General features: G+C 33.6%; 1 protein-coding gene across 1 annotated transcript in view; it reads right to left on the bottom strand.

Annotated features, from left to right (window-relative positions):
- The window catches only part of IQCM (IQ motif containing M), a 410,973-nt gene that overhangs the window by 204,452 nt on the left and 191,006 nt on the right, over positions 1–15,515 (bottom strand). The window contains exons 8-9 of the mRNA XM_049770870.1: positions 3,271–3,469; positions 339–483 (exon numbers count right to left, since the gene is read on the bottom strand). Coding sequence (XP_049626827.1) covers positions 339–483; positions 3,271–3,469 — 344 coding nt within the window. The remainder of the gene's footprint in view (positions 1–338; positions 484–3,270; positions 3,470–15,515) is intronic.

Below are 15,515 nucleotides of genomic sequence, written 5' to 3'. Positions count from 1 at the left end.
GTCCCTTATTCTTTGCTCCCTAAATGTCTACAGCCCTGGTTCAAGTTCCATCAGAATTTTATTCTTTAGTGATCATTTCTTTCTTCATTTCTTTCCATTTCTTTCGTTATTCAGAATCGTTTTCTATTGTTTATAAACAGTGAAATATTTTTGTTTATAAATAGAATATTTGCAAATAAATCTAAACACACAATGTCACCTTAAAGTGCAAATAGTTTAGTTAAAACATTATAAAATATGGACTAACTTTGAACTCTATGTATTTAATGTAAATAGTATGCAAAATTTAGTAATTAACTTTATTAATAATTTATGTTATAAATTATTGTATCACTTACATTTTTTCCTATCCATCCATTCCTCTAGCTCTGATAAGGTTAAAATTTGTCTTGTCCTCCAAATACCAAGTCGATATTTGATACGAAAGATTTGAGCACTATACATATCAATTACCTCTTTCAAATTTTGTGCATGATCCAGAGCCTATAAAACAGCAATATAGACAGTAATGTTCCTTATATATTTCTGCTATTTATTATTTAATCTTATTTGTCATTTTTACTATCTTTATCTCATTTTTTAGAATAGGGGTATATTTACAAGTGTTAAGTCCATATATTAAATAATAAAATAATCTACCTGAAGTTCATAATATTTCATTATAAATAGTTTTGTCATCACTTCCCATTGATAGAGGCTTCAATGGTACTTTCACAGAAGCTTTTAAGGATGGTGCCCATATTTTTTTTTATTATGCAACCTACTCATACAAGAAAAAAAATAGAGTACTATTAAGACATTCTATTATGGAAAAAATTTGCCTAAGCTTATTCAAATCCAAACAGCTCCGCTCTTTTGAAAATTGTATAGCAATTTTTGCTAGACATTTTTGTTTACTAATTTCACAAAATTTCAAATGAATAAATTGCCTTCTTAACACGTGAACAACTTTTACCTGTATACATTTTAACTGTGATTATACTCATTTAATTTTGCACTCCATTATACTATACTTTTTAAAGTATAGAATTTAATCTATTTTAGGCATGCTTCTTTTCTAAATAGATTGTACCACTGTATTTTTCATTTAGTGGTTTTTAGATTTTATACTATCTAGATTATTATTTGCTCAGTTTTCCTTTATTATCTGGGTTTATTATCCTGTTCTTGAACTAAGTAGTGAATTTATTACTTTTCACTTTTTTATATTTTATTCTATTTTTTATTACTTTATTTAAATATCTAGCCTACAGAATAGTTCATGGTATAGTTGTTTCTGGCATTATGTTCCAATACTATTCCTACCATCAGTTTAACATTCTGTCCACTATTGTTCCAGTTACATTCCCTAACCCTGCCCCCCTAGGCAGGCCCAAAATAATGTATTTTATATTGCTTGTTACAATTAAATGTCTAATGGAATTATTGAAAAATACTTCAATAAAAGAAAATTTGTGAAAATTGTTATGCATTGGCCCAGTAAGTCACTGTCTGAAGATTTACTAAACTATTTGTTCCTAGTTGAGCTTTCTGTATTTTTTGTTTGTTTGTTTATTGAAACTACTTAGCTTCTATTCTACTTTCCCATCTAATTTAGTGTGATCTTATTGGGATTCAGTATGGAGGAATTTAGAGGTATCACACAGTTGAAATGTTGCCATGTACTCCAGAACCTTAGGATCTGTAGAAATAGTTCTATGAGCTAGCATGACACTGGCTGTGGGCTCTGATGTGACTGCTGGGCTTCTGGAAGTATAGGGGGATGGTCACACTTTTCCAAAATGCTCCCAGAGTTTTCAGCCCCCAAATCTGATGCACATGGAGATTTTGTAACTTAGGTAACTGCAGAGATAAATCCTAAGGCCATTAGGCCTTTGGCACGGGGTCAACTTTAAGAAGTAGAAGTCAACTGTAAGAAGTAAGAAGTCAACTGTAAGAAGCTGCCAAAGCTATGGCAGGGCAGGAACTTGGTTCACCCTCTTCCTAATGATGCCCCAGAGTTTTCAGCCCGAGTACCAGTGTTCCTGGTGCTTAGCTTGCATCTCTTATGAGACTAGTAAGTTTGTGGTGCTGGACCAATGAACTGACATGGTAAATGGTGTGGTATTGGATTTAATTCATTACTTTTTAAAGAAATACATGATAGTTACATATACCTTCTTTTGAGTCAACTTGCCCTTGATAAGCCCCAATCACATTTACAAGTGAAATAAAAAAAGAAAACAAACTAAGAAGGGATTAGTGTTGAAATATTGTATGCTCTGGGGCTGAAGAGATAGCACAGGGGTAGGGCATTTGCCTTGCATGTAGAAGGACGGTAGTTCAAATCCCATATGTTCCCCCTAGCCTGCTGGGGGTGATGTCTGAATGTAAAGCCAGGAGTAGCCCCTGAGCGCTGCCTTGTGTGACCCAAAAACCCCAAAAAAAAAATATTGTATGCCCTAAACTCAATTATAAATAACTAATTTCACAGTAACTAAATAAAAATTTTAAAAAATTTTAAATAAAATTTAAATCATTTTAAGGATCTTACAATTACAAAGTTGTATGATCTCTTTAGAAGTCCATGAAGCTTCAGAGCTCATATTTTAAACTATATTTCTTTAAATATACTTGAATTTTATATATTCTTAATTTTGCAAATATTTTGAATATTCATGGTTTGTTTTTTCTTAGTATATTTATTTATTTCATTCATCTTTAAAATTTATTTGAAAGTCAAGATTACTGTATATATAAATTTCTAAAGAGGTGTTTTTCTTTTTAAGTAGAATGTTTTATGATGTGATTTTCTGGGGATAGAGAACACAGCTTACTCTTATCTCTGTGCTCAGGGATCACTCCTGGGGTTGGGAACCATAAGAAGTGCCAAGGATTGAACATGAGTTGGCCACCCACAAGGCAAGCACCCTATCCATTGTAATATCACTCTGGCCCCTTAAGTTGAATGTTTATGCTCTTAAACTAAACCCATCTATGTAGGAGGTCGAAGAAAGCTGGTCTAAATATATATTAAAGTAGAAACAATATTGATGCAGCTAGGTGTTTTCTACTCAGAAATACCCGTGAATAAATCCCATAATTGTTGAGATATGACACAATCAGAAACTGACAATGGCGAAGATTCTGTATAACGTTCCTTATCTCAAAACAATGAGAACAAATTTTAGAAAAATCTTGATCATAATTGAAAGTGACTGTTCAAAATTCTACTTAATTGAATCTACATAAGAAATTTAAACATATCATAATATTCAGCATACGTCTTACCTTGGCCATTACTCTCTGCATCCGTCTGCGTTCAAGCCACCCTCTGATAATTGCCTGCACTATAGTAACCTTTTTAATATTTTTTTTGTCCATTTTCATTTTTTGCTTTTTTCTGAAAAGCTGAAAGATTTCTATGTGTGGTCCGATTCTTTTAACTTTATTATCGTATTTATCCGTTCTATTTAAAACTTTCTGCACCCTGTAAAATGAAAAACATTCCTTATTATAGTCAATAAATTTTTATATTTCTAAAGGGTCTTCGATTCAATATCACTGAAGTATAATGTATCAAAATTTGTACATAAAATGACATATAGCAACTAAATACATCAAGAGTTCTACAAAAGACATGGAATATGCTAGAATCAATATAATATACAGTATTAGCTTAATGAAGAAACAAGCAGGAAAGAAAAGTTTACCAAAAATATTCAAAGGAAAAAGACAAATAGCAAAATATTTCCATTAGGACAAGACAGGTTGACTTGCCTATCCTAGATACGATTTTAAACTGAAGTATATACTTCCAAAAAATTTGGCACTGCTACTCTATTAAACATCATTTGAAAAGCCAGCGATGTCCAAATGTTCTTAACTGAGAAACACAAGGATATATTAGGGATATGCACTATAAGATCAGAAGTGAATCACTGGGTGGCTAGACTATAGAGGATATAAAAGACAATAAAAATGAAGAGCAGAACTGTTCTTCAGTAGGAAGCTTGCTACTGGTTTGTAGGGGAGTGGAGGGTGAGTAGGAAACTAAGAAAGGAAACATTAGAAAAATTATGGATAGGATAAGATCCTGCTCTAGAGATAGGCTGAGAGACAGGAGAAGAAACTGAGGACACTGTGGAGGGAAGGGACACTAAGTACATTGTAAAAGGAGAGATTATAGGGGGACATTTTGGAGAGAAGAGACACTGATGAAGATATTAATATTGAAACACGATATAATTCAAAAGTATTAATGAACAAATTTGTAATCTATAATTCAGGGTGATTAAAAAATTTTAAGTTCAAAAGTGAGTGATAATATTGGAGATTTATTTATGACAAGTCCTAAAATACTATCATGGTCTTCACTGTAACAATATAAACATAGGCAAAATGGAAAACTTTAACAAGAAGCAGGTTGCAAATTGCAATTTTGAGCCAACATTTTGCTTCTATAGATTTTGACATAGTCTAAATGATGGTATTTTATTTTCCCCCTAAGCCTTGCAAATGAATTAAAAAATAACATTTCTTTGTGCTGATAATTCATATTTTCTTTGCATCTATAGCTCTCACAATGCAGGTCAATAGAGATTCTAAATAGTTAATTATTCAGGAGAGATAAGTCTTCCACTAAAAATTCACTGAGTCATAAGCCCAACATTTATTCTAAGAGTATTTATCACTGATTATGTTCTTTCATTCTACTCAGACTTTTTGAGATACACATTTTTCTTTGAGGCAGGGGTGAGGATCAAGGAAATTACACCATGTGTCCTAGGCCAGTATAATCTGCCTTTTTCTGAAAAAGGGATCAGATCTTGGAATATCAAATATAGTTGTGATTATTTTTAAGTTAGTTCTGTTTCTCCCCTTGATGATTAAAATGTTGATAATCTGATTTTGATGATTTGATCCAGTCCATTTTGTTTCTGGTATGTACAAGGCAGTAGGTAACTGGAAATCCCAACTGTATTATTTTCATTTATAATTTAGTTTGATTTGAAGCTTACTGATATGGCTTGTATTGCAGGTCAGGTAAACACCAGTATAGATAAAGTCATTCAAGACAGAATTTAATGTACACTTAAATGAAGATCAGATGAATATCAAAGGACTTTGATAATGAATATCTTTGGAGTCTCAATTTGATTCTCTTAATAGGGCTATTCCCATGTAACCCTAGTTTACAAGTGAGATTTTCAGAAGTACAAAATATATGCATGGGGCCGGAGAGATAGCATGGAGGTAAGGCGTTTGCCTTTCATGCAGGAGGTCATCGGTTCAAATCCCGGTGCCCCATATGGTCCCCCGTGCCTGCCAGGAGCAATTTCTGAGTCTGGAGCCAGGAATAACCCCTGAGCACTGCCGGGTGTGACCCACAAAAAAAAAAAAAAAAAGAGAAAAACAAAATATATGCATTATATTTGCTTTGTATCTACAGCTAAAGATGTAGGATTGAGGTAGTCCTTTGTTGCCCCTGTGTGCATAAATTTTGAAAGCCCTTTTCCTGGGCCAAAGCAGTGGCACAGTGGGTGTTTGCTTTACAAGTGGCTGGCCTAAAATGGACTACAGTTCGATCCCCAGACTTCTCATATGGTCCCCCAAGCCAGGAGTGATTTCTGAGCATATGGCCAGGAGTAACCCCTGAGCGTCACTGGGTGTGGCTCAAAAAACTAAACAAACAAAAAGTCCTTTCCTTGCAGGATAAAAAGTTAGATTACGTATACACTCTCCCTCTGATTAATTTCTTTTGCAGCAGAGATTATTTTGTTTCTAATTCTCTAAATTGAGGCTTTTGTAGATTAAGTTAAGTAGATATCAATTTTATTTTAGAAAGATATTTAAATCAACGCTACAACCAAGAAAATCAAGAAAATAAAGCTGTTTTTTATTTGTTTAAATTAATATTAGTATTGAATAGCCTAGAAATAAGGGTTTTCTATCTTCATTCTTAGAGTATTTTTGCTTAAATACATTTATGGGGCCTCAATGTAAGACACTGGAAGTACATAAGAAATGAAAATTATGGTTTCTGACTTGTCAGAGCTTCAATATCTACTATGAAATCTAAAGAATTCTAAATTCACAGCACTTTCTCCTTCCATATAAATAAGTAAATATTATAGAAATACTCAAATTTGTCAAGTTTATAGGCAAAGGTCGTTCTAACAAGATATAGTTATATCTGAAAGGAATAGGTAAGGTGAGTTATAATAGAATGCATGTTTTGTGAAAACACCAATACCCCAACTAGAGTCCTACTAATCTGCTAAAAGACGACCCCTTAATTTTACAGTTTAAACATAGGTTTAGGCATATATTCGCTGTATAAGACAGAACATTCCTGTGCTGCAACTGTATGTACCACAGTGAGCCAATCACAACAAGCAAAAGTTCAAAGGTTATACTGTAATAGACTTCCTCTCTGACTCTGGCTAATCTGAGCAGGCTTTTGACAGTGTAGATTGGGGTACAGAACATTGTATAATTTGCATGCATAAAAAGCCTGCTTGAATTGGCTGAGTTAGAGAGGTGGTCTGAGCAGCCTGACAGTGATTGGTGCAGGATCGAGTTGGAAAATTCGTTTCTTGGCAATATCCAGATGATTTTTGTTTAGCGGCATATCGAAACATTTTTCAGGATATACTCAGCGTATAAGACGACCCCAATTTTTGTTTGACTTTTTTCGTTTCAAAAGTCATCTCATATGCCGGAAAATACGGTACTAAAGGAAGAGCCAGCAAACATTTGATTATGTACATGCATAAAAGAGAAAGACTTGGGGGCCAGAGAGATAGCATGGAGGTAGGGTGTTCTCTTTGCATGCAGAAGGACTGTGGTTCGAATCCTGGCATCCCATATGGTCCCCCGAGCCTGCCAGGAGCTATTTCTGAGCATAGAACCAGAAGTAACCCCTGAGCGCTGCTGGGTGTGATCCAAAAAAAAAAAAAAAAGAACAGAGAGAAAGAGAAAGACTTGAAAAAAATTGTTAAAATATACGATTGATATGACTAGAAATATATGAAATAAAAAAGTAAAATAATGCATGTCGAATACTAGTAACTGTACATTAATACTATAAACTTAAGTATTATTATAACTACATTACAAAATATAATAAAAATAAATAAAATAGCAATGTAAGCATGTTAATAAAATGATTATTTTTTTCTTGGCCTGATATTTTTTATCAAAAAAGGAAATGAACCCTAAACATATGAAATTTGACACCACTATCTCTCTAAAGAGTTTAAAAATAGACTAAAAAACAAATATGAGGCTAAATAAAAATTTATAAAAGTCTGAATGGAACTTTGTCATTTTTATTTGAATTCTTAATGAATTAGTAAAACTATAAAAAGCATGATATATTTTGACAAAGTTGGGTAAATTTTGATGAGCAATATAACAAAAGAGAAAATATTCCCTAGCCACAGAGATGAACCCACCTAAGATGCCAGCTGCCCTTCAGAGTTATCCATATTTTCATGTTTCTCCATGTTTTATCTAGCTGCTGAGTGGCATCAGCCTACTCTTGTCACTTTGAAACCAGGGATTTTTCACTGATTATCTCCAAAATTTTAAACTCAGAAAGATAACTCATAGTTTTATTCAACTCCATCCTGCATTGAGTTGTTCTATTTAACTGTATCCAGAAACAGAAAAAGTTCATCCTCTTCTATGGAACAATTGAATAAAACTGTATTAGAACATATGGTGGTAAATGTGTGATATTGCTGAGGAATCCATGTCTTCTCATATATCTATCTTTTTAATATAAACACTGCCATGCTACCTCTGAAGAGGTGAGGTCTATTTACCCACTTATGAATCTAAGCTGGTCTTTCAGTTGCTTTTGTTAATAAGATCCAGTAGAATGCACACTATACTAGCTCATATCATTTGGCTCAAGAGGCTGTAGAGTTCTACTCTCAGAACTCTATCTGAATGAAAATGAACTAGTAAGAATGAAACTACCTGGGAAAATGGCAATTTTTGACCATTCAATAATCCAGTTATATCAGTAGACTGGATCATATCATAAAACTGCTTCATAAAAAATAGTAGTTGTGTTTGTTTGTTTATTTATTTATTTTGGGTCACACCCAGCAGTGCTCAAGGGTTACTCCTGGCTCTATATTCAGAAATCACCCCTGGCAGACTCAGGGAACCATATGGGATGCTGAGATTCGAACCACTGTCCTTCTGCATGCAAGGCAAATGCCCTACCTCCACGCTATCTCTCCGGCCCCATTATACTTGTGGTTTTAAAACATTTAATTTGGGGATTTATTATAGCAATAGATTATTGATTTGTTTTTTTACCCAAAAACATATAATTCTCCAATTTGTATTCAAAAATTTTTGTTCAAAAGTCAATGATGGGTGCCCAACAACAGCACCAAAGATGAAATTTTATGAAATGATTATTTTAAGATCAAGCTTGTCTATATATTCACTGAATAATACATTCTTATTTAAAGTATATAAGTTACAAAATTCTTATGAAATTCATTTGTACAACCTTATTTAAGAATTCTATTGTCCTCTAGTATAATGAATTGTTACACCCAATGCATACTAAATGTTTTTTAAGTCATTCAGTCTTCAACAGACTTCCACATTCCTCTCACATTGCCCAGTGCATCTATTGCAACTCATAAATTTCATCTTATGAAAAAAATATAAAAATTAATAGCTTTACAAAGAATGGACTTTAAAAATTCATAGAAGAAAATTAATTGATTACAGGGTTCTCTATTTAAATTTCTATTCTAACCTTAAACCCTAGAAAATATCCTAGAAAATAGCAACTTCAGATAGTGTACTTATTTCAAGATCTATAAAACAAAAACAATTAGCTATATTATTTAATTTAAATAAATGTTGATATTTATATTTAATAAAATATTTAAAAACCTTGATTTCTGAAGTTCTACTTATAAATATTCACTTTTATTTGTAAAAACTCAAATGAAATGTTCTTTAAATGATATTCCTGGTTCCACTACCAGGGGTCCTCAAACTTTTTAAACAGGGGGCCAGTTCACTGTCTCTCAGACCATTGGAGGGTCTGACTATAGTAAAAACAAAACTTATGAACGAATTCTTATGCACACTGCATATATCTTATTTTGCAATGAAGAAACAAAACAGATACAAATACAATATGTGGCCCGTAGGCCATAGTTTGAGGACCACTGCAAGCCCTCAAAAAATCAAGGAAAAATATCCTAATGTCAGAAAATGTTAGTATTGATCATAATATAATACTTAATTGAAAACAATGTTACAGAAATTAAGCAAAGAAGTAAATCTATTTTTTCTATATTTTTTATAAAGTCATCAGAAGTGAAACAGATTAAAAATTGTTTGGGGCCAAAGTAATAGGACAGCTGGTGGGGTGCTTGCCTTGCAAACGAGGATTGATCCCTGATATCCCATATGGTCTTCTGAGTGATCCCTGAATGCAGAGCCCAGACTAAGTCCTGAGCACTGCTGTGTGTGACCCAAAAATAAAACAAAAATAACAACCAAAACCTGTTTCCACAATGCAAGACTCCTCAACTTATCCCAAAATGTCATCCAAAGAAAGCTTGAAGAAAAGGAAGAACTGAAAGAGTTAAGCTTGACTTTTTCACTTGTTTCACTTGAAGTTCAACAAATCTCCAAACAAGGTATCAAATCAAATAGTGTTCAGTGAGAGAAAAAAATCATTAAGCAATATTACATGTGAGAAAAGATACAATAAGTTAATTAGTAAGTTAATCATGTCTGAACATTAGACATTTAAACATTAAGCTTGGCAAACATTTAAAGAGGGAATTTCCTTTAAACTGCTAATGCTTATATGATAATATATATTAAACACTAAATCAGTTCTAGAGTTTGGTTCAGATATGCTACTAATTAGTTTTGGCTGATATTGAAGTATTTTGTATGCTCCATTTATAAAAGCACTGTTTGCCCATCTGTTCATAGGTTGAAAGTGATTAAAGGATACTTATTTTGGCTGTTGTAAAAGCCAAAGACTTTTTAAGCTGCAAATATGTGACAAAATCAGTTCAGGCTGCCAAGTTCAGAAATACATTAAAAGAGATTTGTGACACCTCCCTCCCCAATTCCTCTTCCAACCTGCATTATCGAAAAGTAAATATTACCACTTTCCTGATTAGACTATCATGCCTGCTTTGTCCAAATGCTGTGCAATTTAGTTATAATTTACACAATTTACTCTGATTGAGATCTTCAGCTAGCAAGCTGTGTGTGGGGGGACTTGTGTTTCCTGTGTGTGCAGCCCTGAAGAAGGAACATGTGATGTTCTCGTGCTTTGAATACCGGATTGGAAACCAATGTTAATAACTAGTGAAACAATTTTCAGGCCTGTTCTAATCCCACACGAGCTGGGTTCAATTGAAAACAACAAATTCAATCTCAAGACCAGTGATAGAGATTTTAACAACAGGATTGTAATACATTTCCAAGAAATCCACACTTTTGTATCAATATTATTTTAGTACTTTATTCCAAATCTTTGCAAGGGTTTACTACTTCGTGCTACAAAAACCTGTTCACTTCATAAAACTAGAGAAGAGTTTCAGGATCTTTTGAAAATTAGATGCAATCTTTCTGAAGTGGAAAATGACACCACTTTAATTCAGGCAAAATTTTGAAAAAGATTAGAGTTGAATAAAATAGATGTCCATCTATGTTTATAGACTCTATCCCTTAATCAAATCTCACAAAATTAGTCTACCCCAATTGCCCCCATTCCAGAAAACAAAATGCTCTGCTGTTTCTGCCTGCTGCCAGTTCGATGACAATCTCATTAAGTAGGTCACTTTAAGATGAGAGGTTAACAGTCTATTAAAAGCCTTAAAAGTACATCAGCCTCAGTTGACTCCTTGAAATGCTCTATCTAGTATCTATTCAGAAATGCCAGTGATATAATAGATTGACTGGATTCCTTGACCCTGTCTTCATAGAATCTCAGATATTTCACAGAAAATTCAGATTCTCACCTAAAGAAAATATTCTAGTTCCTTATGCCACATCTTCAGCTGTTTGGTTTCAATTTTCCAACAGTTCTTCAAAACAAGGTAGATATATTCTAATTTCAAATTCACTTCAACCTTACAATTTTCCATTCTTTTGGCAGAGACAGACACTTTTGGAAAGCCACTATTTATTATAAATTTAGTTATAATTATCATTTCCCATGAAAGAAAATCAAAGCAGAAAGGAATAGTTTTGTTCAAATTTAAATGACTTTGACTTTCTGGTCAAGATAACCTAGGATGCACTTTTGTAAACTTCTCTCTAATCTAAGCATTCATACCTACATCTTTTATCTACAGAGCACTGAGTAAAAGTATCCTTGAAGATGATTAAAAGTACCCTGGGTGTGTACTGGGAGCTTATTTTTAAGGCTCAGAAAATAGAGAAGTCCCTATTTTATGAGGTTGTCTCTGAGAAGGTAAACATAATGAATAGATCTACTCTTTATTCTAATAGAGTCATTCATTTCTATGGGGTAATCCTCTACTCACAATTCAATGATTAATAAATTGTGGAGCTGGCTCAATCCTGTCATCATCTCTCATATCTATTCTGAAAAATCATATAATATATACTAGTGCCTGTGCACCATTCTTTTCCCTAGAATAGGTTTTCAAATAATAAAAACAACTGAGGTGATTCTGAAAACAATGCCTCATATTATTCTTAATAATTTATTACCAGTCATTTAAGTTTGGGTAACTGTCATTTCCAGGATACCTTCAAGTATCTCTCAAATAAGTACACACAAAATGATAATCAAAGATCTGTGGGACAAAGTCTATAAAAAAAGGCTAGAATGTGGGAACAATATTCACAGCCACAGCAATGATGTGATGATGTGATATATGAGGTGAGATGAGTTGAGATATCACAGTCCAGTCCCTTCTCTCCATGATTCTCCCTTTCTACTCTCCCTCTTTCTGAGTTCCTCCAAGAAAAGAGTAGTTGAATTTTTCATTTGCTCTTCTTGAGAAATCAATTCATCCTCATTCAGTTGTGGCATAATTATTATAGCTCAGGGAGGAGAAATTGTATATGTTCCTACTATGACTTTTTTTTGTTTTGTTTTGTTTTGGTTTGGTTTTTTTTTTTTGTGGTTTTTGGGCCACACCCTGTGACGCTCAGGGGTTACTCCTGGCTATGTGCTCAGAAGTTGCTCCTGGCTTCTTGGGGGACCATATGGGACGCCGGGGGATCGAACCGCGGTCCGTCCTAGGCTAGCGCAGGCAAGGCAGGCACCTTACCTCCAGCGCCACCGCCCGGCCCCGGACTTTTTATACTGTTCCTCAGACATTGTTTTCATGTGTTCAAGAACCATTTTTTACCCAGGTAGGAATCCCCATCATTCTTCATCTTTAGCTACTAGGAATGTCCACTTTCTCAGTTTTGCACTAACTCACTGTTATATACTTCCACAGATACTAAAGGGATGATGACATCATCCTGTGGCATGTTTAAAGAAGTCATTTCAAGACTTCTTTAGCGTTCAGGCTCTCTCTATTTTAGAGAAGAAAGTAGAGTTCATAATTCAACCAGTAGCATAAGTCAACAAGTCAATTATTCTGACATACCACAAAATTCTACTAGTAGAGTTTGGTTACTGTGCATCCTCTTTCTCTCCTCCCCCAAAACACTGTAATTTTTCCATACATGAATGTCTCCTTAATCAGGAAAGATTAGGAAACAGGATGGTGCTGACATGTTGCTCATGGGTAATTCTTATTTGTACATGTCTCTGGACATGTGCGTAGTTCTAGAGAACTGAAAACCCTCTTCTGCCAGGCTGGACAGCACTCCAGGGGAGAACCCTTGCAAGTAGTAGGAGGTAACCAATAATAATTCCTTTATTCATAAGAGAAAACTCAACATTCTTGATAAGAGTTCCAAGCAAGGGGCTGGAGTGATAGCTCAGCGGTAGGATGTTTGCCCTACATGCGGCCGACCCACGATGGACCTGGGTTCGATCACCAGTGTCCCATATGGTCCCCCAAGCCAGGAACGATTTCTGAGCGAATAGCCAGGAGTAACCCCTGAGCGTCACTGGGTGTGAAACACACACACACACACACACACACACACACACACACACACAAAAAGAGTTCCAAGCAAGGTGCCAATAGGTTTGAAAATGTAGAACAAAGTAAGTAGACATTCAACAGATCAGGGAAATAGGCAAAACATAACAAAGTTAGAGAAAAGAGAAGATGATTGCATAACAAAAACTATAAAATGAGAGTAAAGAAATTTATACTAGAGGCAATTACTTGATATGTGCTTATCTTTATTTACTGTCTTTTTTTTTTACTAGTGAGAAATAATCCAGAGAAAGGGGAACCAGAGTGAATAAAAGCAACGGATGTAAGTGTGTGAATTGGGAGCATTGCTTGAAAAGTTCAGCCATTTCCCCATATTTCTTCCTATCATCAAATTAAGGTTGTGGTGGATCACAGATATGATTTATTCTGATTTTCTAAGTAGAGGACCCTGGAAGAAAACAACTAAGTCATACTCTCAAGTGTGGTACTCAGAGTCTATGTTTAGAACCAAGAGCAGCAGCATTGCCTGGAGTTTATTGGAAATGCATTATCTCAAGTTGTATTGACTCCATATTCCTCAAGAATGATGACCATCAGGCTGAAAAAGATAGGAAATTTACTGTTCTGAGAGAGATTGTGTCATAAACAAAAATAATACTGCTCTTAGTTATATTTTCCAACTTCAGAGAAATACTTTTATAGATGCATTTATTGATCTGCTGTCTTTGAAAAATTGGAGAGTAAATTTGATGTGAGAATTATGTAGAATGGCAAATGTCCTGGTTTAAAAAGAAAACAGAAACTATGAAGCATGATCCAGTAAGTTATTATCAGATTCTACCAGTCATTATTTAGAAGATATGTGAGAAATTTTAAAAAATGTCAAAGACCAGAATGTGCGTAAAAAGAATGTCATGCCATTCTGAATCATGTTCTTTATTTGAATTTAATTTTCTTATTATTGTTGGGTTGTTTTTACTAGATTGCTCTACCAGGAAATGATTTATGATATGTCTGTATTTCAGGAAGGCAATTTTCAAAGTTCTCATAAAAATCTTTGTAAACAAGGTAGGAAATATAGATTGACTGGGTAGTATTGAATGAGAAAGTGGATAATACCATTAATAACTCAGAAAACAAAGAAGAGGAGACTGGAGCAAAATCATACATAATTATTTCCAAGTTTTAGATATGGTTATAGGACAATCCAGAAAAGATTCCCAGGAAGACAGAAAACTTGAAATAAGAGCTGTAACTATTTGGAAAAGAAAGACATTTAAATACATGTCAGAGAAAGAATTAAAGATATATTTTCCTTTGCACAAATATTTCTTCATTTATTCTTTCATTCATTTTATGAGAAGGTATCTTCTATATATCTTTTATATACCAATTACTTAAATCTCTAAAAATATTCCTTGTCCTCACTAATCTTCTCATCAGAGACAGACTTAACAAGTTATTAGATTATAGATTATGGAGGCATCTAACTTACTATAGGCATCTAACTTACATAAGATGGTTGGGAATGTTAGCAGAAATATAAAATGCAATTGGAAATGAAATGTCAAAGAGATCTGGGTATTACTAGAAAGATAATGTTGTATTTAGTTGTTTATCTGAGACAAATTTGAAAAGTAGTTAAATCCACTGTTAAATTTTTCTAGCTTTATTTATAAGATTCTGAACCTGATTGCTAAATTTGGCAATACAAATAAATCTAAATATATAAAGACAATTGTACATATTTCTTTTTATTTTTATTTATTTCATTTTTTTTTTTGCTCTTTGGTCACACCCTAAAATTCTCTGGACTTACTCCTGATTCTGTGCTCAGGGATCACTTCTGGTGGTGCATAGAGGACCAGAACTAGTTCCAGCAATTGAACAAGGTTATCACTAACTATGCATGCTAACTGTCTTGACAACAATCCTGAATGGGCATCTTTTATTCCACTAATTTCAGAAAAGGATTCAATGTCACAAATGCTTGAAGAATTGATACTACCTTAATGATTATGTAATTGTAAGATTTATGAATGAAATTTACCAGCATTTTATCTGACTTCACACTATATTGATAAAAATATTCTTAAAATATTATATTCTTAACATAAATACTATATTCTTAACATAAAATTCTATGTTGAAATGACATCTATTCATTATTTAAAATTATATTTCTCTTTACCTAGTTATATGTTAAGTATACTATTTGCCTAATCATAATGCAAACCAGTCCTATTTTCCTACTGAAGTTAGCAAGTATGACCAATAAAATAATATAAATTATTCTACCATAAGCTGATTCTAAGGAAACCTGGAGCTGAATTTTTATTGGCATTCATATCTAATTAATAAATCCTCAAGCCTTATAACATTTGAAGTTCAAGTGTTACAGAAACTTAATGATAAAACTAGTGTTGA

Source organism: Suncus etruscus, chromosome 3, assembly GCF_024139225.1.
Source record: "Suncus etruscus isolate mSunEtr1 chromosome 3, mSunEtr1.pri.cur, whole genome shotgun sequence".
NCBI lineage: Eukaryota > Metazoa > Chordata > Mammalia > Eulipotyphla > Soricidae > Suncus > Suncus etruscus.
Note: the sequence above shows the minus strand (reverse complement) of the source record. Positions and strands in the feature narration are given on the sequence as shown.